Here is a 25,203-nt window from a genome sequence, read left to right on the forward strand (position 1 = left end):
GTTGACTTTGACTTAGTATGTCTAGATATCCTATGACCTGGATGGCTAAGAATCTTCAAAGACAACATAGATAATATGCGTGCATACCCAGACACATGTCTTAATATGGGAAAGGACATACTCGTATGTATGCACAAACATACACTCTTTCATCAGTTCAGTACTGTACAGTACATACTGATAGACAGACAAGACGTACAGTAAAAAAAAAAAAAAACTTTCCCTGACACCTGCGTATGAGCTGTGTCGACTATAGCAACGGTTGTTATGATACTGTGTTTCCTGGGAAACTAATCAGAGACAGACCTAAATAATCAGGTCAGAGCAGCAAAGGTCAATGGTCAAATCCAAACTTCACACTCTAGCTGTCTCTGAGAGTGGAGAGTAAATGACTATGCATACATATGCAATCAGACACAGTTTCTTACACACAAAAAATTATATATGGATGAATTATGATTTCCATTCCAGGAAAACAAAACCTCCATCATGCCATTTCAAAATCTTATTTTATCATGACTGTTTATCTCTCTCTCTCTCTCTCTCTCTCTCAGGGATTTAAACTACAATGATCTCCAGGAGTTCCCTGTGGCCATCAGGACCCTGAGTAAGCTTCAGGAATTGTGAGTGCACACGCACACACACACACTAACACACACACACGAAAACACACCTGCCCAACATGACTATCATGGTTGCGTTATCCCAAGTAATCCCGTTAAGTGATTTTAATGTGGCACTCGGATACAATCTCTCTCGCCCTAAGCAGGTGCTGGCTACACACCCACACACCCCCTCGCCTGCACATACACACCGGCACCCGAGCACGTACACACAAACTATGTTTTCCCTCAGCTTCAGCAGATGTTCCGCAGCGTGCATATGTGTCACAGATACAGCGTATGTGTGCGTGTTTACATCTCATGTATCCAAAAATGTTTTTCAGCTGTGCAATGGCAGGTGCAACATGAGGACATATGACTTGCCTCTCGCACACAAACACACTCTATACCCCACCAGACGCACACGCACACACACAAAATCAGAAACATATAGACTGTCTGACTTACAGTATGTTTTTCTATTTGCAGGGGCTTCCATAACAACAATATCAAAGCCATCCCTGAGAGGGCCTTCGTGGGAAACCCTCTGCTCCAAACCATGTGAGCTTAATGCTTATCCTTGATTCTGTAACATGCACGTATTAGATAAACACATAATTGCTATTTCATGTCAACATCAAATATAACACAACTCATTCCCAAAAGCAAATTCATCAGAATATGTCCAAAATAATTATTCTCTTTCTTCCTTGCAGTCATTTCTATGAGAACCCTATCCAGTTTGTGGGAAAATCCGCTTTCCAGTTCTTACCTAAGCTGCACACACTGTAAGTATGTGGTCAGTAGAAACCATTCCACTAAGTTAGCCCAAACACTGTTTAAATCATTCTCTGTCCCTAGCAGTGAGAGTGGACATGTGTAATGGCCTACTGAATGATGTTGTGTTAGCGTATTGCTGTGCTGTGTGCTGTTGTGGTAAGAGAGAGTGTGTTGTAAGAACATGTTGAATGGAGTGACTTATGATGTCTAGTGAGACAGCCAAAACAGCCTGTGTTGATGTTGGAGGAAAAGTGTGATGGCTGAAATGAGCTGTTAGACAAGGTCTATGTGCACATGCATGTGTGTGTCTGTGTGTGTGTTTGTGTGTGTGAGAGAGAGAGTTTTATGACACTTTTCTCCCTGTTCTGCTGCAGTTCCCTTAACGGAGCAACCCAAATTCGCGAGTTTCCCGATCTGAAAGGAACCACCAGCCTGGAAATTTTGTAAGTGTTTCCCCCCGCCCACCACACACGCATAGGATTATTTAATCAAGTAAGGCTTCACCACATACAGCAACAAAGAATGTGAAAAGAGTCGACACTGAGGTTGAGGGCAGAGATACAATCCCCAGAGTCCAAGTACATGAGAGAAAAAGGGTGGAGAGAGATAAGGAGAAGAAAGAGAGAGACACACAAAGAAAGCCAGGAGAAAAAAAAGAGATAATATGTGTGTTTTAGGATTCTAGGAGAGAGGGGGAAAGAACAGAAGACTCAGAAAAGGGATAGGGAGGGGTAAGCTAGTTATGCCAACCAATGACAGGTTTGGCGAACCTACACAGCTCCCTGTCTGACCAAGTTAGACTCACAAGATGGGGAATCCTTTCGCTTGCTTACACTTCAACAATGATCAGAGGATTCTCTCTCTCTCTCTATAGGACGCTGACCCGGGCCGGTCTCTCAGCTCTCCCTCTGGATCTATGTGAGCAGCTGCCTCGCCTCAGAGTGCTGTGAGTACAGACACACGAACACGCGCAGGGGGAGAGAGAGTGAGAGGTACAAAAACTGATACACAAAACCCGATTGTGGAGAGTTGTGCCCCCAAGCAATCATTTGTACAATCACGATGCTATGAAATCCAATCACTCCCCAAAATTATTGTCCTGCTATATCGCCTTGCTCACAGAGCCGACTGTTCACCCAAAGACTCAAATAATCCTGTCACCCCCATGATTTCCCACGCTATAAATCCACAGCTGGTCACTGTATTTATGTGTGTGTGTGCATTGTGTATTGTTGTAGGGAGCTGTCTTACAATCAGATAGAGGATCTGCCCAGCTTTTACCACTGCTCTGCACTGCAAGAGATGTGAGTAGTAGCCGCCCCCAACACTCAACAATCGCATGCACATATGCATCAGAATCTTTTTTTGTTTTTTTTGTTTACCTGCACATTTTGAATTGTGGGTGTGTATGCCTTTATGTATTTTTCTCAATAGAGGGCTACAGCATAACCAAATCAGGAGGATAGAGTCCAGCACTTTCCAGCAGCTCACCTCTCTACGAGCACTGTAAGTGCATTTTCCTCCATTGTCATATATTATTTTCTTGGAAATGCATTGTCTAGATCAGTGGTTCCCAACATGGGGATCGGGACCCCACCAAGGTGTCACCAGATGATGAATGGGATAGAAGAGAAGAAAAGCAAAATATAAATCTGTTAGAAACAAAATTCTGTAGATTGAAGTTCTCCAACTTTCCTCTGATTTTCTCCAAGGAATATTAAACCATCTGTGAAAGGAGAACCATTCTTGGTTAAACTGCTCATAACTCATAGTTTGGAGTAGAGATTAGTTCATTTTAAGGATTCAAAAGTCAAAAAGGTTTTGAGGCCATAATCAAGATCAAACTATGTACACTTATGACCCATTACTGACATCTAGTGGTAATAGACATACAACATTCAATGTGTCATTCCAATTTCTTTGAGTGCATTTCAGTTTGCTGTCTTTTCTGTCAGTGATCTGAGCTGGAATATGATCGAGTGGATCCACACAGATGCCTTCGCCTCTCTTCACTCTTTGATTAAACTGTGAGTAAATACGCTAGTCTTGATACATATCAGTCACTAAGCTTCTTCTCCCTTTCATCTGGTCCTCTAGCATTGTCACTCTTCTCCCTTAGTATTTGTGTATCTTTAATCAAAGTTAAGCTGTGTGTCAGAGCCATAGCCTTACACAAACACTCTGTACTTGACTGTGTGTGCCACAGAAAACCAGTTGTCTTTGGCAGAGTCTACAGAGAGCACTGATACGCATTTATTGTTTGCAAAACCCCTTTGTGTGGCCAGGAGACTCATCTCAGGTGATGCCAATATAAACTGATTCATTGTGTGAAGACTAGTTGAAGTATGCCTAGCTAAACAAGCAAACTCACTACATCTGACAGGAAGTGTTATCTGGAGGGAATCTGATAGAGAGCCTTGTCTGAACAGTTCAAAAATCTAAAAGACAAGGCCTTTTTGTTACCGAGGATGACCCTCGGCAATATCTGAAATAAAAACACTGGCTTTCTCTGATCTGACACCCACTCCCTTCTGTTTCTTTCTCAATTTCTGTCTATATTTATCTCAGGGACCTGACTGAGAACAGACTTAGCTCAGTGCCAGTTGCAGGTTTGGGGGGTCTCACCCATCTCAAGCTGAGGGGCAACACAGAATTATATGAGGCCTTCAGTCCTGATCACTTCCCCCGTATGAGGTAAGGCACACACCATCCTGCATCTTTCTTTTCTGTCTTGTCTCTAATATTAACTTTTCTATTTTGGTTTCTCGACAAAAAGTGATTTAAGATGATAACATACTGGGTACATTTTTACTGCTCCAGGTGTGTAACCTGTGGCTGTAAGGAACAATGCATCCCTTCCCATCCCCTCAATTATCCTTCCTCTCAACTTACTATTAATATCTTCAATTTACCAAAAGCAGCCAAGTTCGACAATGGACTAATTACAGTGTATACCTGCGAGCCACTCCTGAACTGAACTCTGACAATGAGAAAGCATTTATCAGCAGCAAGTTAATTCTTGTTTCAAAGATTAGCATCCCTGAAGGCCTGGAAAGGTGTTGTACAATAAAAATGGAGAGTGAGTTTCAGAAGTAATAGGAGATGGCAGGTGATCAAGTGGCAATGTTAGCATGACTGTTGAACATCGCCCAAACCAGAACTCCTGGCAGAAAGACATTTGAAAAGCACTGTATATATACTGTAAAAGCTTGCATACAACCATCCACCACAAAGACTTCAGAAAACTGACAGTTTCACTCACATTTTCCCTATTGATGATATGTAATTTTGTTTGATTTTTCATCCCATCTGTCTGTTACAGGGTGATTGAAATGCCTTATGCCTACCAGTGCTGTGTGTACGGTTCCTGTGATAGCTACAAGCCAGCCAGCCAGTGGGACACTGAGCAGAGTAACACTGACGAGGACCTGCACAAGAGGACTGTAGCCATGTACCCTATCCATGCTGACACACACTGTAAGAAAGCACACACTTACAATATCTGTGTGAGCATACATACTGTATATAACACAAATGGTACCAATCTGGGTAGTGGGGTAAAGTCGTAAATGGAAATCTGAGTCCCATATGTCTGTGCTCACTGCCTAATTATTGACATAAGCCTGCTTGAAACATGTCAGAGCCTCGCTGAGACCACAGCTACCTGGCAACTGATCTACATTTACACTCGAGTGTTGACCCTTCCATGCATTCCTGCGGCAGGCATAAAATATAAACACCAATAAACCAAAATTAAGTTGAAATTAAAACCATTAAACCAACACCATTAATGCTGAAAAAATAAATTAATTAAAAAGTTCTGGGTGTACCAAAAGGTAACAATAGCAAAAGATGAACAATGACATATCGCTGATTAAAATTTATTCACCTTTAATTGTTATAAAAACAATCATTATGAAATTTCATGGAGGTGTCTATTATCTTCTAGAAATATTTTTGTTTCACTGCGAAAGAATGTTAGATCACCTCCCTTATAAAGCCAACCCCCTACAGCCAATGCCACACACAATCTAACATGCATATAATCTGTATACCCATACAGAATAAGCTGTCATAGAACCTGAAACAGGCTAAACCGACCTTGTACAACAGATTGGCCCAAACATGTTGGACCTCTGATTTTTTACCCTAACAATGTGTTATTCCAGATGACCCTGACCTGGAGGAGTTCCAGCTAGAAATAGAAGAATCCAAACTACAGACCAGTGTCCAATGCACACCCACTCCAGGTAAGTGAAGTTACACCTTCAGTAACACAATCACGTTGTTATCAACTGGCTCGAAGACTGTTTTCTCACAAATACAGTATGAGGACATTTACAGCTTGTTTATCTAAAGCTGACTTGGTTTGTATTGTTTGTGGTGTTGCAGGTCCTTTCCGTCCATGTGACTCTCTGTTGGGCAGCTGGCTGGTTCGTGTGGGCTTGTGGTCCATCTCCCTGGTATCTCTCCTGGGGAACTCCCTCCTGCTCTTGTCCCTCTTCAGTTCACCCGGCTACCTGTCACCACTCCGCTTCACTGTGGCCTGCATGGGTGCTTCAAATCTACTTACGGGTGTGTGTACATGCACCCTGGCCCTTGTGGACGCTTTAACCCTGGGAGAGTTTGGTCACCACGGTGCCCGCTGGGAAGGGGGTCCTGGTTGTCAGGCGACGGGATGGGTCTGGGTGTTTGCGTCTGAGGCAAGTGTGTTGCTGCTGACTCTGGCGGCTGTGCAGTGTGGTGTGAGTGTGACATGTGCCCGCGCCTATGGGAAGTCCCCTTCTCTTGGAAGTGTGCGCACATGTGCACTTTTCTGCCTCACTCTTTCCCTCACCCTGGCTTGTCTCCCACTGGTTGGAGTAGGGGAGTACGGGTCCTCACCTTTCTGCCTTCCCTCGCCCCTGCCACCCCCAGCCTCTCGGATGTCATCCTCCCTAGTCTTCCCCTTGGCGCTCATTATGATGAACACCCTGTGTTTGCTCATAGTCACAGGTTCATACATCCGACTTTACTGGGAGTTACTTAGGGGAGAGTGTGAGGGCCTGTGGGACTGTGCCATGATCAAACATGTTGCCTGGCTAATATTCACAAATGGCCTCCTCTATGTGCCAGTAGCTTTCCTCTCCCTCTGCTCCCTTCTGGGTCTCCTTTCTTTGGGGGAGGAGGTGCTAAAATCAGTCCTCCTGCTTCTGCAGCCCCTGCCTGCCTGCCTAAACCCCCTCCTATTCCTGCTTTTCACACGAGACCACTCCCAGTTTTTCTTCTGGCCTCGCCCCAAAGCACGTCCACAGCTACGTCGGGACCACACTCTGGACTCACTGGTGTCTGTGGAGACAGAGAAGAGCTCCTGCTCTGATTCGTCGACACAGGTGTCACTCACTGATGCTGATGCCCTGTACAGTGGGGGTTCTTCTCTCCAACCTCGGCTGGACCCAATCAGATTTTCCCACTGCTCGTCTACTTCCTCTGTTCCTCTCATTCCTTGCCAGATACCCACTCCCACTGCCAGAGATAGAGACAGAGTGACAGAACGAGGGAGCCTGGATGACACTGAATGTCTGAAGAGTTTGGATCAAGATGTGATTCGTAACACTTGGCCCCTGTATCACTCTACTATGACTCCCTCTCTCACCTCTCATCCATGAGCCTCCAAGCTAGCTGTCTGAATAGTTGGGACACTATAGACACTCAAGGGCCATTATCGTACAGAAGCAGCAAGACCAGTTCTGAGTTATCAGTCTTGAAGCACCTCAGAATGAGTCCACACAGAGACTGTAGAGTACTCTAGAGAAGTCTATGAGAGCACAACAAAGTGCCTCTGAAAATGGAGAGTGCAACTAAAAGTTCCCTTCACAATAAAGACTATCAAAGGAAACATCACAATACGGCATTACTGTTCAAATAAAGGACAATTTCAGACACTATCCAGTGGACTGCAACAGTCATGGACTCACGTGACAAAAAGAAAGCTGAAACAAAAGCCGTTAACTATATGGAAAATATAAGCATCAGACAAATCAGTGGTTTAGCCGGGGGGACTTTAGGTAGAGCAAGTAGAATTCTAAGTGTAAATGTTTATACTGAAATGTGATAATGAGACTTGCAGCTTAGAAGTTAAAGATTGTTCGGTTATATTTTAAGTGGAGTATCTAATTTGTTTTTTTAAATTTTATTTTATTATGAACTCTAACCTATTGCTAAGGTCTGCTTCAAATAAAGGGATTCATCATCAGACACACCAGGTCATTTTACCAGAGTAAGCTAACATTTTTCATTCATAGAAATGCTATTGTCAGATATATTGCTCTGCAAATATGTAATCGCTGTTATTAAAGTTATTCATGTGGTGGCAAAATGCAACAGGAAACAGATCGCACATACAATTTCATATGGTTTACATGGTTTTGTCTCAAATATGCAACTGTCGAACATGAGGCAAGCATACAGACTGAATGGGATGTAGCTATCTTTCTACAAACTTTAGAGTAGGCTAGCAATATGTACATACAATGTAACTACCTCTGAACTAGCATGGTATTGACTCACTACAGCCTTATGATGTTTGTCTCCCTTTTTATATGATAAACACCAAATATATAATTTTATATGTTAAGAAATAAATCCTTAGTTTGTAAAAAAAAAAACAATTTGTGTTGCTATTTAGGATGTACATACTTTGTATACAACTGGTAAGCATATGTTTGAATAAAATTATTATCTTTATACTGTATACATCAACCACTTTGTTTATGCTACTTTTCTGAAACACACTTTCACACCACTCAAGAAGTCAAGGCATTGTATGTAAAACATTAATTTCAACAATCAATTAGCGTTAAAAAAACTTTATTATTACAACACAAACATAAACTTTATATATATAAATATGAGGATATTTCAGAGTTAAGAAGACAAAAGCATACATGGTACATTAAAGTAGGTATTACCACTAATTAAAAAATAAAATTATACTCTACAAATTGGCAGGTACGCAAAGCATGGTGGCTCTGGAGAAGAGACCTGTGGCTCTAACAAGTGTGGTGGAAACTACACACAGTTTTTCTTTGCTGGCTCCTCTTCCTCCTGCTGTGCACTGAGGGCCTCTCTTTTGCGTGATGATGCTTTCTGATCTGGGGTATTTTCTTTGTTGCTCTCTGCGACTCCCTGAACACAGACAGATACAAACTCATTCAGACAATGACAACACTGGCCATCTTCAACTTTTCCATATCCAAAACTTAAAAGTTTGAAATGTTAAGGTCACATTTCAATATAAATTGTACAGGCTGCATCACTTTGTAGTGCTGAAGATTAAATTCTATAAAGGGCGAACAGCACCATCTTGTGGGTAGAAGATACCGCTACAAACAGCTAATGCAATGACAAGATACACCAAGTCAACATGTCATTATTAACAATGCAGCCCACCAGAGATGGTCAGTATATAATAGAATTTTAAAAAGATTCAAGAGAATAACTGCTCAATTTATGAACAACAGCAAATACTTTAAAACTGCTTCACCTATAGGCTGGAGTGACTTACCGTGTTCTTCTGAACAGCATGTTCCTCTGTCCACTTCTTGGCCGTCTGCATGAACAGCTGTTTGTTGTATTTGAACTCTGATGACTGTATTCAAAAAATGTAAGTGTTTCTTTACGGTGTTCTTCAGGTGTATACAGTAGGGTTTCACAATCGATCACAGTCTCGCAAATACTCTATACTGTGATTTTAAGACTCTAGGAGGCTGTATTTTTGTGGCAAGAGGTAAAGGTGTCTACTCTGCCATTCAGCAAAACATCTGGCTTGTAAATAAATGGCATACTTGAAAGAGATTACTTTTGAAGCATAGGATCACTTAGTTAAAAAAAATAATGTAGCAAAAACTTCACACATCAATATTTGTGTTCCAAAAAAACCAAACTAATCAAACAACTGCAGTGTGATTGTGCACAGTATCAATGCTATGCTATGTGTGATTGCAAGATCAAGTGCAACTCACAATATCAGCCATGAGTGGGTCATCTGGATTGGGCTCAGCCATGAGCAGCTGGATGGAGGTGAGGACTGTGGAGATGTTTAAGGATGGCTTCCAGGCACCCTGAATAAAAAATAAAAAGCAGGAAACATAACAACACATGTAAGCTGGTGCATCTTACTTCTAACATCTTGATCCAAACTCTTCGGATAATTTGGTTTGTTCGTGCAATATGTTACAACCTTTGGTGGGAGTTTGAGAGCGTCATGGCAGATACGTCCTGAATTGTCAATGTTTGGGTGGTAGATTGGGGTCAAGAATCGTATTTTGGGAGGCTCAAATGGGTACCTATGAGAGGAAAGTAGCAGGTCAGTCCTACTACAGAGTAGTAATGGTTTGTAGCAAAGAAATGAGAGAGAGCACTGCTTTAAAAATGTTAAACCTCAAGAGAAATTTACCTCTCTGGGACCTTGATCTCCAGGGAGAAGAGTCCACCTTCATATGGAGTTCCTGCTCCTCCAACTATCTCTGTAAACCAAGGGAAAGAAAATAAAGCATTCCATTGAATCACAAACTGTATTAGAATCAGAAGCTATGTTCACTAAGAAAAAAAACATATAATGAATTTGTGCTGGTGCCGGTGTCAGTACAAGAAAATAAATTAAGGCAACAAAATAGTATAATTATGACATGTCTATCAGTTGAGGAAGATTGTGCCACAGTATTGAAAGTGTCAGAACAGCTAGTGAATAGACCTTGTGGTGACCTGTTACCAGAATAAAACTGCGTCACTTAAAGTCCAACTGAAATTTTTTTCTGAAATATTTTTTTGCTACATTTACATGTCTGCTCTGTAAATACTGGAATATCGTTCTCTGTAGGAAGATGTTCATATTGACTATCAGCCAGACAGTAGCCTGCTATACAGCACATCAGCTGCAGACTTAGAACAAAAACTCTGAATAGCTTTTCTTGTCCTGCACCTTAGCTTGTTGAGCAAGTGACCAAACAAACATTCACCAGGGAAGAGGTACTGCTAATAACAGTTTTAATAAGCTGGTCAGCTGCTGCACATTAAACAGCACATACCTGCAAATATCACTTCTGTCCATTTACAGTACTGTGCAAAAGTTTTAGGCACTAAAAGTTAAGTGAGGATGCCTTCAAAAATAATGCCATGAATGTTTTATATTTATCAATTAACTTCATACAACGTGTAGTAAATGGAAAAAAACTGAATCAAATTAACATAAGCTTGTTCCAAGCATGTTGGAGAACTTTCTGTGGCTGTCTCAGTGTCTTCTGTCTCTTCATGCAATAGCAGACTGACTCGATGACTTTGAGATCAGGGCTGTGTGGGGGCCATACCATCTGCTGCAGGACTCCTTGTTCCTCTTGTCGATGAAAATAGTTATTCATGACTCTGGCTGTATGTGTGGGGTCATTGTCATGCTGCAGAATACATTTGGGACTGATCAGACACCCCCTTCTGATGGTATTACATAAAGGATAAGAATCTAGACATCTAAAGTGGCAAAACTTTTTCACCGTGCTGCTTCAATACGACCACTATCAAAACACTGTCTACCCATGACTTCAAAAGCTACAGTGTAAGTTTCAGAGAACTGGTGCCTGCCAGCTGCTGACAATCAAACACAGACACCATAGCACCTCCAGCAGCTTTGCAAAAGGAACATTTTTTATATTTACCCAATTATATTTTCTTCCTTTTAATATAAAAGATCCTTTGCCAACAAATTAAAAAATACAGACAATATCTTTACTGCAAAAGAGATGACTAAATGTGACTTCAGTTGAATTTTAAGACAATAATTGATTATTTTGATGAAATACACAGTGTTCTTGATAACTAAATTAAGTCTTATTTTAGATCCAGTGTCTGGACCCTTACGATCGTACTTACGTGCCCGGAGGTCGTCTATCCGTTCCTCAGTCTGCCAGCATGTTATCCCGGGAGGTGGCTCGGTGCTCAGCATCTGAAGTTCACGCTTCAAACGGGAAGCCCTCTGCATCCTGTTCAACAGTGAATGGTGTAACTTAGCTATATCAATAAGAAGCAGTGATTTTGGCCCCGGGTTAGACCCAGACTATTGACTGATTAATTTGGTACGGAAAAAAAGTAATCAATCGTTGTATGATAATAAGTTTAGTCAGCTGGGTGTTCGATTACGTACGTAAAACTATACTGTCACAAGCTTAACACTGCTTTTAAGATACTAGCTAAAGTTTTAGCCTGGCAAACGGTGTCGCTATGGAAACATTAGCATGTCATTCTAATGTCAGTAACAACGCTGGAGTTAAAATAAGATGTTGTTTACTCGATATAAAGTTACATTCGCTTACTTTTCTCCCTCTTTCGCAGTTGTCGTCCACTTCTCAACAACAGCTGTTTGGCTTAACAACGGAGAGAGGCCGAAATGAGGCGACGTGGTTTCTGTTTTGGATTTCCCTCTCCCTACGTCATCAGCGCTGCCCGCGTTCAACTTCTTCTTCTTCTTCGGTATTAATGGCGCGTTGCACTCACCTTGAGCATGATCGCCACCCACTGTTACATTGAAAGTGTTATTGAAATAGATGAAAACACATGTCTTGGCTTGTTGGAGATGCTTACAAAATATTTTGAATCACGTTGAATTCGAGTTCCCTCCTTAACGACTGTGGCTGACTTCAATATTTTGGTGGCGTTTATCACGGTCTTCACGCTTCCAGTGAGGTATAAAGATTAATTCAGTCTTACTGTATGTCAACTATGTCTATGGCTTCAACCAAAGACTATTAGATATTTTACCAATTTGCCTTTATTTAGATTATTTATATCTGTTTAGATAAACAGATAGTTCAGTGCTGGACACTAACACTGACAAGGGATTATTGCTATGCACTATTATTATATAGATGCCTGACAGTATGTAGACTACATTATTAATTTGGAACATTGTAACTAGTACCCTGCACTTTCATTAATGTGTTGCACCCTTATTTGTACTTTGTGGCCCCCTGCTTATTTCTATGCTACTTGTGCTTTTATTTTATTTTATTGTGTATATTTTATTTAATTATCAGTGCATATATAAGTACACTATTATACTTATTTTGCTATGTATATCAAGCATCATGCTATGGACTGTTATCAAGTACAAAAGTCTTAGTTCAGAATATTCAACCTTATCATAGTGAAAGTTATTTGAGGCATTAAGTCTGTCCAGTGGAGGAAGATATTCAAGCAAGCCAAGTGGTCAGCACTTTTGTTTTACACATATAAAGAGTTCGATCTCATGAAATGGACATGTAAAAGTGGAAGATTGTTTATTGTTCTGAAAAATAGTTTGATTACTGACTTTGCATACAATTTCTTACATTGTGATATATACTGATATCAGGAAATATCCTTGTTAATATGGTGATATTTCAACCATAGCAAATAGCACTCAGAATACAATACAATGTATTTCTGATGCTCAAGATAGGAGAATCAAACGTAGGAAACAACCTACAGCCAGTAGAAAGACATTTCTGATCATGTTATCATCATTATAAAACACAACATTTCCATCTTCAAAAGGAAAATCATCATATAAAACCTCACAATCACATAAATGAGGTGGAAAACTCACAATCTTTCACTTGTAGTTTGATTACACTCTCACTTTAAGGCAGTGGCGTAGATAGCCTGAAAAGTAATGAGTTTGTGCTGTTTGTCCTCCATTCTGACATCAGTGAAGCCTGATTCTCTCAGAGCTGCCATGTAGGCCTCTGGGCGCCAGTTCTGCCCTGGCATCACTCGCTTTGCTGCCATAGTAGCCACATTGGACAGCCTCAGCGTGGTCACCATCAGGCCCCCTGGGGGGATTCAAAAGGGAGAAAAAAAGACATAGTCAAAACTAGGAGTAAGGTCGTAAATCACCAAAGCGTCTGAGACAGGTTTTAATTTGCATGACAAATGTTCCTTACAAGACAGTCTTTATTACACCACAGCGTCATTACTTACCTGGTTTCATTACCCGGTGTATCTCTGTGGCTCCCTTCCTGAGGTCAGGCCAGAAGTAGTAGCAGTTGCAATGAAAGACTTTATCCACAGTGCTGTCTTCCAGAGGCATCGCTGCTACATCACAGTGGTGTAGGGTCACTTTACCACTGGCCACAAGTTCCTTTATACGCTCACTAGCCATCTGTAAGGGGAGAAATATTCCAAAACTGAGAAATGTTCCCCTTTCAAATACAATATTGTCCCACTATAGTTACAGCTTTTGTCCGCCTGCTTCTTTCTTCTATGTTTTCTTAATTATTGTTTCTAAGGAGCTGTTCCTTGTGTATAGAAAGGCTTACAGTTTGTATTGCTGGGCAGATTTGGCTTTGCTTTGTGCTTTTAAGCCACTCTTTTTGAAACAAACTTTAACACATGCATGTGATAAACAAACTTGAACTTGAATACTTTATTCCACTCTGACAGTAATTATACCTCACCTGGTGCATAAACTCTGAGTAATCCACTCCTATAAGGCGGCCTGTGGGCTCTGTGAGCAGTTTGGCTGCTGATTGCAGACCCAGACCTGGGCCATGACCCAGTTCCAGCACAGTGTCCCCAGGTTGGATCCCACAAAGCTGCACGGCATTCTCCTCAAGGACCTGGTTGTGCACTGTAAAGAACTTACTGACCAGCCATCCTGCCAGTGATCGTGTCGGTTTGCCCAACTGTTTCCCAACTTTTTCAGCCCACATCACTGGAGAAATATGAAAGAAAAGACAGGTGGGAATTGTTAGGTGGCTACAATACTATTTCAGATATTTACAACCACGAAAAGCAATACAAATCATTGTAACATACAGCATGACAAGTGACCCCATGTTTTACAAATCTTGGCTTTGTTAAGCACTTGTCTTCTATTGTGGCAATCTCATCATCATATGAAATACTTTCATTAAATGTTAATGCCAATATTTTAACATTTTGGACATGATGAACTTTGTGTGATACCTGCTACCACCAGACTCTCTTTTTCCAACAATCAAATGTAACTGAGCTTTTCTAATCCCACTTTTTTAATTTTCCAAAATTAAAACAAATGGTGTGGATTTCCTGTCAGATCCCACAGTAATCAGCAGACGTGCCGATTATGACCCAGATACTTTAACAATCGGGATCAGGAGAAAAACAGCCCTTTGTTGAAACCTTTCATGGTTTTTGCTTTTGAGTGAGTTGTACTTTGCTTACCTTAACTTCTTGCATTAAGATAATGTTCAATCTGCTGAATGATAGAACAAAAGAGAAGATTTTTTGGAATTTGAGTACCTGGTTGTACTGTATATTATGTATATTATCATAACTTTTATAGATTTTTGAAATAAGAGTAGCCAATACTTAAGTTGGGCATTGGATCTTATTGTGGCCTCTGAGTTTTCAACACTTTAACATGCACTATACTGTAGGTATATAGATATACAAACCATCTATACACAAGCACTAGTTTATCTGGCCAAGCTTTCTCTCCAGCCAGAGGGATATTTTATTTTTTAATAGGAATGTTGCAGTGTTCCTACAATATGTTATGGTCATTATATGCTTTCCGTCCATGGTAGGAAATTTCTATTGGATATACACTCACTGAGCATTTTATTAGGGACACCTGTGCAATCTAATGCAATCCAATACAACAACTCTGCCATAAAGTCTACTTTTACAAAGCTTATACATTTTCAGTTTTAGTTGACATTGTTGACATTGTACCCTCTGTCCAAAGCTCTGTTCAACTTGTTTGATAACAGGAACAACAAATATACAACGCATTATTTTGTTGCTGTTTGTCATGTGAAGAAACGGCGTGTCTGGAGATTTAAATAATAAAAGTTACGCTGCTGTGCCTCATGCATAAATGTGCACAGAGTCTCTCTTAATGGGGGTGGTCCCTTCAAGTATTTAATAAACTCAAGTAGATATCTTTCAACGTTACAGTCAAAATTCCCTCATGTTGTTATAATCCTTCTACTGCAGCTCAACAGGGAAACACTGTGTAGGAAAAGAAAAAGTGTAAAGCAGCGTAACATCATTGATTATTCAAAACTCCACACACACCAACAGGACCAGTTAGGATCTAATATTAATTAATGTTGATTGACAGTGTTTCCTGGTTGAGCTACAGAGGAAGGATTATTAAATACCTGCAGTGGTCACAACCCCCCCACCCCCCCACCCCCACCCCGCAGCAGAAACGATAAGTAGGGGAGACCAGGGACAGTTGTAACACTTTTTGCAATTTTCCCAATAAATCAAAAACCATCTACGTTGGAATAGTCCATTTGCTATATTATAAATTTCAATGTGTCAACTACTGAAACAATATATTTAAGTGGTTTTATGAAATATGTACAGGTTATAAAATTGATTTAAATACAGTCAATCCACTGTCCCTGTACACTGGGACAGTTTAACACATGCCAGGGACGGTTGTAACATGTCTAAAATATACTTAATTAATCAATCAAATACTCAGAATGAAAAAGATTATTTAACATTCATGTTATTGTAACTATTCATTTCATTTAAAAAATGAATACCTTTTTTCACACTACATGACAAAAAAAAGGGGAAGCCATCAAATTATAATGCAAGAAAATTATTTAATGGGTAGAACACACATCCTCAGGAAAGTTTAAACATGAAATCAAAATGGATTAGTTTGAGGACAACATTCAGTACAGGGTCCAATGGCAAATGCTGTATGATCTGGCCACTGTCCTGACTGATTTCCCCTGTTTTATGCCATCTGAAGCCCTCTCCAGCAAAGGAAGTGGGACTCCCCTGTCTGTCTTTCTCTTTCTGATATTTAGCATACTGTAAACAAACACATGTGTTTCCACTGACTATTAGCATACAACTGATTATCATTAACCTAACATGTAATTTTATGATCTATCTATCTATCTATCTATCTATCTATCTATCTATCTATCTAGTTTATGTAGGCCTTTAGATTTTTAAAATATAAATGAAACTTGGTTCAGGGATGGTTGCAACAAGGTGTTACAACTGTCCCAGTATCACCAGCCATGTTTTCACCTCATGTGAACTAGCTTGACTGCTAGTTCGACACATGATAGCCATTTTTATTTTTAGCTTACAAAACAGTGATTCTAATAATACTTGTTTGGATTCATAGACATTTGATCTCAGGACAGTATCCAAAAAAATACATCTGATAGAAAAGTTAAATTTTTACCTCAAAAAACACTTTTGCTGATAACTGTCTCTGGGAGTTTCAAATGTGGCTCCTTTTTTGTAAGCAAGAAGACAATCTAACTGAGCACGTGTAGAGCGAGTGTAATCACTGTAGCTTGTTTCTGATTGGAGGAATTCAAGGTGTTACAACTGTCCCTGGTCTCCCTATATCACATTGTACATTTGTTCATCCTGTTATCAAACAAGCTGAACACAGCTTTGGACGGAGGGGACACAGACTGCTGTGGATGTGTAATGTGGGTTTAATTGTTTGAATTTGTGAATGGTGCGTTGCTTGCTGCCGCAAAGAATTGTGGGACGGAATTATCTCCTTCCTTTCATAAAGGATGGTCAAGTGTATCCTATGCTAAAGGGGATTAGAAAGGAAGCATTGGTGCACCTTTCCTGCTCCAGCTCTTATCATGGCAGCCACTTAGATACTTCCGGGTCATTTCACTCAGTTAGGAACCTTCTTAAGCAAAAAAGACTATCCTCTCTTCTCATTTCTCAGTTTGTACATCCTCTATTCTCTCCCACCTGAAATGCGAGCAAAGGAAGCGAGGAAGAGACACGAGGAGAGAGGAGTCGAGGCAACAAGTATTTAATAAAATGAGACATCCTTGCTTCGGAGCCGTCATGTCAATTAAATATAACATGCAGCAAACCTGCATCATCTGTCCATTGTTTTGTTATAAACTACCGCTGTATTTTATGATCTCTGACAGATGAGCATAACAGTATTCATGACAACTTATATATTTACTTTTAATTCAAAATCACAACGTGATAATATATAAAACAAGAATGTACAGATGTCATACATTGTTATATTTTATTTAACACATGCGCATGCACACACACACACACACACACATATATATATGCAAATATGATCCCAAGCACATATGCGGTCAATTTTGAGCCATAACACAACAGATGTTACAGTTATTGCTCATTTTAACATATAAAAAAATATAAACAAGTTATTTGGGGAATTATTTTGTTTATCATTAGCCTCTCAGTGCCTTATAATGTATTTGCCTGTTCTGTTCATCATAAGCAATAAAATAGATAAATTTTGCCCATTTTAAACTAAAAACATACATTGCAAGTTAAATGTGGTCTAAGGTACATAAAATATAAAAGTAAGTATATATATTTTGGTTTTGGTTGAATAACAAGTCACTTAGCAGATAAAACATGTTTTCAGTGCTTGTTAATGAATTCAAATGTTGTGATATGGATACTTCATCTCCATGAAAGAAAGAAGACATCAGATAACCTGAGTCAGATACAGCTTCTCTCCTCTCTTTGGTCGCTAATTTCTTCTCTGATGGTTAAATGTCTCTCTGTGGCTGTTGTGTGAATTTATCTCCTTAAAAAAATGCAGCAGAGATCATACAATGTGCAGTAGGTAGTTTGCTTGTTGAAGTTACAGTGAGCTGTCTGGACTCATTCATTCATTTTGAATTGATCCAGTTTTTAATTGAGTCGTTGTTCAGTTACCTGTTGATGTTGTGTGATTAGTGAATGAGTTTGCAGGAGGTCTGGTTACTTGCTTGTGACAATTTCTTCATTTCCTTTTATAGCTGAGTCATATATTGAGTAATAAGCTTACAGTAACTAGAATAACAAGTGTTGACACGTCAGCTTTGTAGACTATATTTTGTATGTCGTGCATATAAATAAGTGTGTAAGTCATGTATTTGATACATGCATTAATACTTTTTGATGTGAACCTACACTTTTACATCTGTGAATGTTTTTAGTATTGAATCTTTCTAGTATTCAGCACTTATGTGTACTGTATAAAATTATAAGCTTTGTGGTACTTAATATATTTCTGTATACCAAAAACATACACAAGAAACACGTGTAAATCATGTGATATGTTGTCTATTTTTGATGAGAATATAAATCTGTTGTCACAATAGAACAATACTATAAATTTGAATTTCACTTTCTTGGTAAAATGACACATCCTGAACAACTCCACGGCTAAAATGAGCACTTCTTTGTTTAGAAACAATATGTATATGCTAAATGTCTTTAAAGAAGCAGCCTTTTCACCATCCATGGGTGTTTTTTGGGAGAGAGGAGACGAGGAGGCACAAAATACAGAAATGAGAAGAGCCCCATTCGACCGTAGCCTAGATGTGATTTACCAACATCTAGGTTGGGGGCGTCACATTGCCGTAAACTGAATTAAACTGAATGTAAACATGGTGGCTGCATTATTGAGAATACACATCCTAAACAGCACTTGTCTGGATAAACACCATACCTAGTTTGTTGCTCAGTGAGACGTTGACAGCCCCGTCACGGCAGTTGCGGGTGAACTTTGTCTTCGTGTGTGTAAAGAGGAGGAGGAGGAGCTCTGGACTATTTCTGTCATGAGCGCAGGCGCTGCTCATGTACGCGCCTCACACTCCTATGCTTTTAAATTACCCACTGCCTGCAATTTTTTATTTATTTCCACCCACAAATAATCCTCATTGTTTTATTCATCATTATATTCACATTCAATACGATGGAAGTATGAAAAATACGGAAACAAATGATTGTTTATCTCTTACTCCGGGTGCGACACTCTTACAGTAAACGCTGCTGGATCGCAGTCAATTGTATGTGGAAATGTCCTCTGCAGCAGCTTCCTCCAATCAGCCTGTTTTGTACACACCCCCGTCAGGATTATGTCTCTTTCGTTTTCATTTCCCGGAAGGCTCGAATGTGAAAATAGACTTTTATATCTTCGAAAGTAATATGAAATCTTCACTTAAAATGGAGCCCAAGGAGGTTTAACCTGAAGTTTATTTCAGTTATTGGATGAGTTGTAAGTCTGCGTTTAAGGAAATCATCCCTTTTTTTTGTAGAGTCGTTAAAGGACTTTTCTATGGAGAGCGTTTCCCTGCCACCTTTGGTCAAGGTAAATTAACGTCTAAGGCGCAAATGTGTTGTGTAATGTGTTGCCTTAAAAAGCACACAGAGAGCCTAAGTGTATTTTTTGGAGATTAAAAGTATTGAATTTTAGGTCATGTTAGCTGCAATTGTTTACTGAAAACTTTTTTTTAATTTTAACTAGGCTGTAACTCTGTATTTCTGTTTGTATACTGTAACAAATTTGTGTGTGTGTGTGTGTGTGTGTGTGTGTGTGTGTGTGTGTGTGTACTTATGTGCATACATGTGAATGTTTTGTAGCAAGAAAACAGAGAAAGCAGTCTTCCAATGCAGAGAAGGCAAGCCTGTGTTCCTTCCAGTGGGCATCCCTCCCCACCTAATCAGCTTCCGGTGGCCAGTCCTCCCACTCAGGAAGATCTGTGGCATCTACCTGGACGGCTGCGTGAGTCAAATTCTGTTTGAAATATCCACCTGTGTTTACCTGAAAGTTACCTACATGCAACAAAGTAGTTGAGCACCTTCCATCAGCACAATCACAGTCTGTAATTGTGTGTTTTTGAATGATATGCATCTATTTTCTAGGAATAAACCCATCACTGTGGGATAAGGACGACGTTGCCCACTGGCTCCACTGGGCTCAGAAGGAGTACTCGCTGCGCCGGCCTGAGAAGGGACGCTTTGAGATGAATGGCCGAGCCCTGTGCCTGCTCACAAAGGAAGATTTCAGACGCCGCTGCCCCAGCTCAGGTAAAAATGAGTGTGCATGCAGAAAGAGAGCATGCTGACTGCTTTCACGCCTGTGTTTTTCATATGCACTCCCTTTCCCCTGTTTTCTGCAGGAGATGTCCTGTATGAAATCCTACAGTGTGTGAAACAGCAAAGGAGGAGTGTTGTCTGTGACCCCCCGAAGACGTCTCCTTCCCTGGCAACCGGACACATCCAGACCACAGTCAGCCACCAGGTCCCCACTCACAATGTCCAAGAGCCACAACCTCCCACAGTCAAGGACTCTCCAGGTCAGTAACATTATACAGACGTGACAGAAAACTGACAGAAGTATATAGTATTCATCATTCTTTATTTCACATTGAATATAACTGAAACTCTGCTTTTGATTTACAACTTAACATATTATTTGATACAATAAAAGAAATGAAATGGCGCAGAAAAGCGTTTTCTGTAACTCTGAATAAGGTATCTCCACTTCTCCACTAAGACACAGCTTTATGACACTGGGCTCTATGTTTTGCTTCAAAATGCCTCGATAGTCTTCTGATTTCTTTGTGCCCTGCTCAGATTCAAGGCACTCAGTGCCTGAGGCAGCAAAGCAACCCCAAAACATTACTGAGCCTCCTCCATGTTTCACGGTAGTCATGGTGTTCTTTTCTTTGAAGGCTTCATCTTTTTCTTCTGTAAACATAGGGTTGGTGTGATTTACCAAAAAGATCTGACCAAAGCACATTCATCCAGAAGGACTGTGGCTTGTCAACATGCATTTTGGCAAAGTCCAGTCTGTTTTTTTTTTGTCTCCCTCTTAGAAGTGGGGTCTTCCTGAGTCTTCTACCATGGAGCCCATTTTCATCCAGACAGCAATGGATGGTGCAACTTGAAACTATTGTAGCTTGAGCTTGAAGATCAGCTTGGATCTGTATTGAAGTTTTCCTTGGTTCGTTCTTGACAATTCAAGCAGTCCTTCTGTTCAATTTCAGGCCAATTTTCCTCTTGCGACCACATCCAGAGATGTTGGCTACAGTTTCATGGGCCTTAAACTTCTTAATAATATTGGCAACAGTGGTCACAGGAACATCAAGCTCTTTGGAGATGGTCTTATAACCTTTACGTTGACCATGCTTGGCTATTACCTTTCTACCAATGTCTTCAGACTCTCACACTTTCTAGTTTTACTTCTGTTTTCCATGTTCAATGTGATGCACAGTGGCACTAAACAGCAGCCTTTAAACTGGCTGCATGATTGATTATAAGATTGAAAACACCTGCGATACTAAGTAAAACACAAAAGTCTGCTTAAAGTATCACTACAAATCATTTATTTATACAACTACAACTTCTAAAGGGTACCAATAATTTTGTCCAAGCTATTTTAGAATGTTTTTGTAGCAATAAGCAATTCAGTTATTTTATTATAACAACTTTTTGTTTTGTTCCACTGCAAACCAAACATAGACATGCATTGATCATAAAATATATTTTTAATTTCAACACTGTTCAGGGCAAATGGTGAATTTTTTTAGTAAAATTCAAGGGTATCAATAATTTCGGCCACACCTGTAACATATTCAGGATCAGTCAGAATCTACTTTATTGGCCAAGTATGTTGTCACATTCAGGGAATTTAACTCCAGTTCACAATAGCTCTCAGTACATTCAAACACAGTGCAGAGAACAAATTTACAGGACGATACACATACAGATATACAGCTAAAGATATCAAGCTAAACAAGCAAACATGCATATACCTATTATATAGAAGAAACTGGGCAACAAACTATCCACATACAGGTCAGATTGTTATGTACTATATGCACAAGGTTGTGCTACACATAGTGCAGTGGTGCATGCAGTGCAAAGAATACACACATACACATTCACACAGTTGATTGTTTGACTTTGTTGTGTATCAAATCAAACTTGTTTATCTTGGTTAGACTGTGGGTCTGAATACCTCCTGATCAACCACTTGCATGTGTAATCACCTCATGTAGGAATTCATGCTCTGTCATGCAGTGTGTTTAAAAAAGCACAGTATTTCCCTGTAACGTTGCAATAAAGTGCCAGCACCTCAAAACTGCATAAGTACAGTACTTGAGAAAAGTATTTTGTTGCTTTCCACTTGTGATGAAGACATTTTACCCTTCGATAGAGGAATACAAACTCATGCATTCCTTTTTTGTCCCGACCATAAAAAAGGTGCTTTCCACTCTAGGAAGTAGGATATGTGCCAGTGGGCGTGTCATGGTTACCTGGAAACCAAAGATCTCATAACTCCAGAGTCCAAAACAATGACTTTGTTGCACGCACTGTATTCAAGTTGTAAAATGGCCTCCTGAACATCGATCTTTTGTACACACATTAATGTAAACTCTTCAAGCGGCTCACTTTTGCTTTCACTTTAGCTTACTGTCACAGTTCCTCATATTTCTTTCCCTCGCTTTCACCACCGCCGTGTCGGCAGCTGTTGTAATGACTGCGACCAGCCAGACAGAGCACATGTAACTTCTCAGAGATCGCCCCTTTGATCTTGCACACTTACCCTGCTCCTCTCACACATAGTAGTGGGTATAACAAACTACTTTACCACATTTGGCAGCAGTGTTCATCATTAACTATGATGTCTGATTATCTGGCCCTCTCTATCTCTCTGTCTCTGTATCTATCTCTCTTTCTTAGATGGACCAGCAGCTGTCTCTACATCTCTTCCAAAACAAGTTCAGGGTACTCCCCAAACAGAGTGCATCATCCAGGAGCCTCTCAACCTGTCTAGCCGGGAGAAACCTAGGAGCCCACTGCACAAAGCTAACGGCCGCATCCCAGGTAGTATTGTGTTGATTTATTAACAGCTGTACTATTCAATCTAAAAATATACAAACACAAATACATGTCATCCCAATGAAAGTGCACAGATACAGTAAATATTAAAGAAAATATTTCAAGGCTGCATCAAGCAATTTTCGACCAGTAGGGGGTAGAATAGCTCTATATCATCAAGCCTTTGTTACACAATCAGTCTTCTTCCTAGCAACTAACAAATTTAAGTCCAATATTATATATAGTATCCCACTCATCATGTAGCCCTGATTTATGGCCTCTTAAAAAAATTTCTGTGTCTCTTTTACTTGCTATGACATTGCTATTCAACCACACTTTTACTCGTAAGCTTTCATTTATTTTACTTTGGGTTTGTCCATGAGGCAGAGTACAAGGTCCACAGTAATACAGACTAACAGACCTGAAACAGTGAACTGAAAGTGGCTCTAAGCTGCAAAAGCTGCAGACTAGGGGTTGATTCAGATGAGTCATTTTATTCACTTGTACAGTAATTCACCAGCAAGGACCACATCATCAACAAGATATGTATGAGTGATTTATCAAAGAAAAGATTGATGAGGCTTGTTCTTCCACTTGTTTGCTTGTTTGGATGCAGTGTGCGGAGGCTTTGCGGGGAATCCGCAGTGGCACTCGGGTTTAGGTGTGGTCCTGCTCCTAAAACTTTACTAGATAAGCTTCAATAGCAAAAGTATTGGCATACACACATGGACAAGCCTACAGGTGTGATATTGAGTTGTATTTGACTTGATCTCTTATATTACAGGTACTTACTTAATAAAGCTTTAAATACCACAATTTAATGATAGTACTATTGTACAAGTTTTCATAAAATGATTTTTATTGCTATTTTAAACATGGCCAGAGTGCAGACTGCTGTGGGACTACGTGTATCAGCTGTTGTGTGATGACCGTTACCAAGAATACATCCGATGGGAGAACCAGGACAGCCTGGTGTTCAGGGTGGTTGATCCCAATGGGCTGGCTCGTCTCTGGGGAAACCACAAGGTGAGCAGCCAGGTCTGTGTGGTTCATCTTACAGGGCCAATAGAGACACAGGTGGAGAGACAAAAAGGTGAAGCTCTTGGCCCTTGATGATGTGTAATTTATTTTTTACAGAACCGAGACAATATGACCTATGAGAAAATGTCCCGTGCTTTGCGGCACTACTACAAGCTCAACATCATCAAAAAGGAGCGTGGACAAAAACTCCTCTTCAGGTCTCTGCCCTTTTTTCTTTGTCATTCTCTTTTTGTCTTCTCCCCACAGCCACAAACACATTCATTGTTATTATATCTCTCTTCAGGTTCCTGAAAACCCCACAGGACATCAGGAAACAGCAGGCTGAGCCTCAAGAGTCCCCAGAACACACTCCTCCTCAGGACAAGGACTTTACAGACAGCAGTCCTACACATGAGTTCAGTGATGACCATTTTGAGGTTTCCCCTGATCGTGCTTCTCCACAGCCTCCTCCAACTGGTCCTCCATGCAGATAGAAGAGCAGGATTTGATGCGCCAAATATGATACAAAAACAGTTATTACAGAATAAAAATGGAGATTCTGGATATTTATCTTTTGGTTTCAGCTTCAGAAAACAACTCATTGTATGTACAGGTTTAACAAAATTTACAGCTTGGTGTACTGTCTTGGATTTTTGCACTGTGAGATAGCTTTTCATTTTGCTGTGAATCAATGTATATATTACTGTGATCAGATTGAACACTAACATTAAGGGACGATGAAAACTGTGAAAGAAATCACATCAATATCCAACCACCCAAATAATTTTCAGAATTGAAATTTCTCAGGCTTCTCAACATTATTGCAATACAAACAAAAACACATACTATATGGCATTTGTAGGTAAGTGAAGGAAATGACTGCGAAAGTGTTCCAGTTTGTTACAGATTGTTCTTAGATGGGATGTGGCAGGGTGGAGTGATTGTTAGTCTTCACACACACACACACACACACACACACACACACACACAAAACAAACAAAAATAAACAACATTTTTTTGTGGCAGGTTGAATTCCAGTTTGTACAGGCAGTTTTTTCACAAATAGTTTGCTATATCAGCTTCAAGACGAGGCATTTGTTGCAAAGTAACTAGTTGGAATAATCTATAGACTAATTGTACTCAC

General features: G+C 40.1%; 4 protein-coding genes across 10 annotated transcripts in view; 2 read left to right on the forward strand and 2 right to left on the reverse strand.

Annotated features, from left to right (window-relative positions):
• Nucleotides 1–8,137, forward strand: part of LOC122982372 (leucine-rich repeat-containing G-protein coupled receptor 6) — a 45,747-nt gene extending 37,610 nt beyond the window's left edge. Inside the window, exons 7-18 of the mRNA XM_044351621.1 lie at nt 555–623; nt 1,092–1,163; nt 1,319–1,390; nt 1,757–1,825; nt 2,257–2,328; nt 2,621–2,686; nt 2,817–2,888; nt 3,338–3,409; nt 3,951–4,076; nt 4,705–4,859; nt 5,552–5,632; nt 5,775–8,137. Coding sequence (XP_044207556.1) covers nt 555–623; nt 1,092–1,163; nt 1,319–1,390; nt 1,757–1,825; nt 2,257–2,328; nt 2,621–2,686; nt 2,817–2,888; nt 3,338–3,409; nt 3,951–4,076; nt 4,705–4,859; nt 5,552–5,632; nt 5,775–7,030 — 2,182 coding nt within the window. The 3' untranslated portion in view covers nt 7,031–8,137. The remainder of the gene's footprint in view (nt 1–554; nt 624–1,091; nt 1,164–1,318; nt 1,391–1,756; nt 1,826–2,256; nt 2,329–2,620; nt 2,687–2,816; nt 2,889–3,337; nt 3,410–3,950; nt 4,077–4,704; nt 4,860–5,551; nt 5,633–5,774) is intronic.
• A 77-nt stretch (nt 8,138–8,214) lies between these two features.
• Nucleotides 8,215–11,867, reverse strand: ube2t (ubiquitin-conjugating enzyme E2T (putative)). The gene is made up of 7 exons (XM_044351681.1): nt 11,726–11,867; nt 11,286–11,395; nt 9,820–9,889; nt 9,604–9,709; nt 9,386–9,484; nt 8,929–9,012; nt 8,215–8,549 (listed from the first exon to the last, which is right to left on the reverse strand). Exons 2-7 carry the CDS (start codon nt 11,392–11,394, stop codon nt 8,433–8,435), a joined length of 585 nt encoding a protein of 194 aa, XP_044207616.1. The 5' UTR covers nt 11,395; nt 11,726–11,867; the 3' UTR covers nt 8,215–8,432.
• A 78-nt stretch (nt 11,868–11,945) lies between these two features.
• On the forward strand, nt 11,946–25,066 carry etv7 (ETS variant transcription factor 7). Of its 3 annotated transcripts, none has more exons than XM_044351649.1 (9): nt 11,946–12,095; nt 19,469–19,521; nt 19,794–19,935; nt 20,076–20,240; nt 20,333–20,509; nt 22,902–23,045; nt 23,923–24,065; nt 24,177–24,277; nt 24,364–25,066. In XM_044351649.1, exons 2-9 carry the CDS (start codon nt 19,489–19,491, stop codon nt 24,551–24,553), a joined length of 1,095 nt encoding a protein of 364 aa, XP_044207584.1. In that variant the 5' UTR covers nt 11,946–12,095; nt 19,469–19,488; the 3' UTR covers nt 24,554–25,066. The 3 variants fall into 3 exon arrangements, with proteins under 3 accessions (XP_044207584.1, XP_044207582.1, XP_044207581.1); XM_044351647.1 differs by lacking the exon at nt 11,946–12,095 and adding an exon at nt 14,111–14,129; XM_044351646.1 differs by lacking the exon at nt 11,946–12,095 and adding an exon at nt 19,143–19,353.
• Nucleotides 12,672–19,103, reverse strand: zgc:194242 (uncharacterized protein LOC100005854 homolog). 5 transcript variants are annotated; one of them, XM_044351668.1, is made up of 5 exons: nt 18,880–18,947; nt 14,595–14,628; nt 13,847–14,103; nt 13,371–13,551; nt 12,672–13,222 (listed from the first exon to the last, which is right to left on the reverse strand). In XM_044351668.1, the coding sequence occupies exons 3-5, from the start codon at nt 14,099–14,101 to the stop codon at nt 13,026–13,028; spliced, it is 633 nt and encodes a 210-aa protein (XP_044207603.1). In that variant the 5' UTR covers nt 14,102–14,103; nt 14,595–14,628; nt 18,880–18,947; the 3' UTR covers nt 12,672–13,025. The 5 variants fall into 5 exon arrangements, with proteins under 5 accessions (XP_044207603.1, XP_044207604.1, XP_044207606.1 ...); XM_044351669.1 differs by having other exon boundaries at nt 14,595–14,625; nt 18,880–18,937; XM_044351671.1 differs by lacking the exon at nt 18,880–18,947 and adding an exon at nt 16,597–16,670.
• Nucleotides 25,067–25,203: the final 137 nt, after the last annotated feature.

This window comes from Thunnus albacares, chromosome 5 (genome assembly GCF_914725855.1).
Source record: "Thunnus albacares chromosome 5, fThuAlb1.1, whole genome shotgun sequence".
Taxonomy (NCBI): Eukaryota; Metazoa; Chordata; class Actinopteri; order Scombriformes; family Scombridae; genus Thunnus; species Thunnus albacares.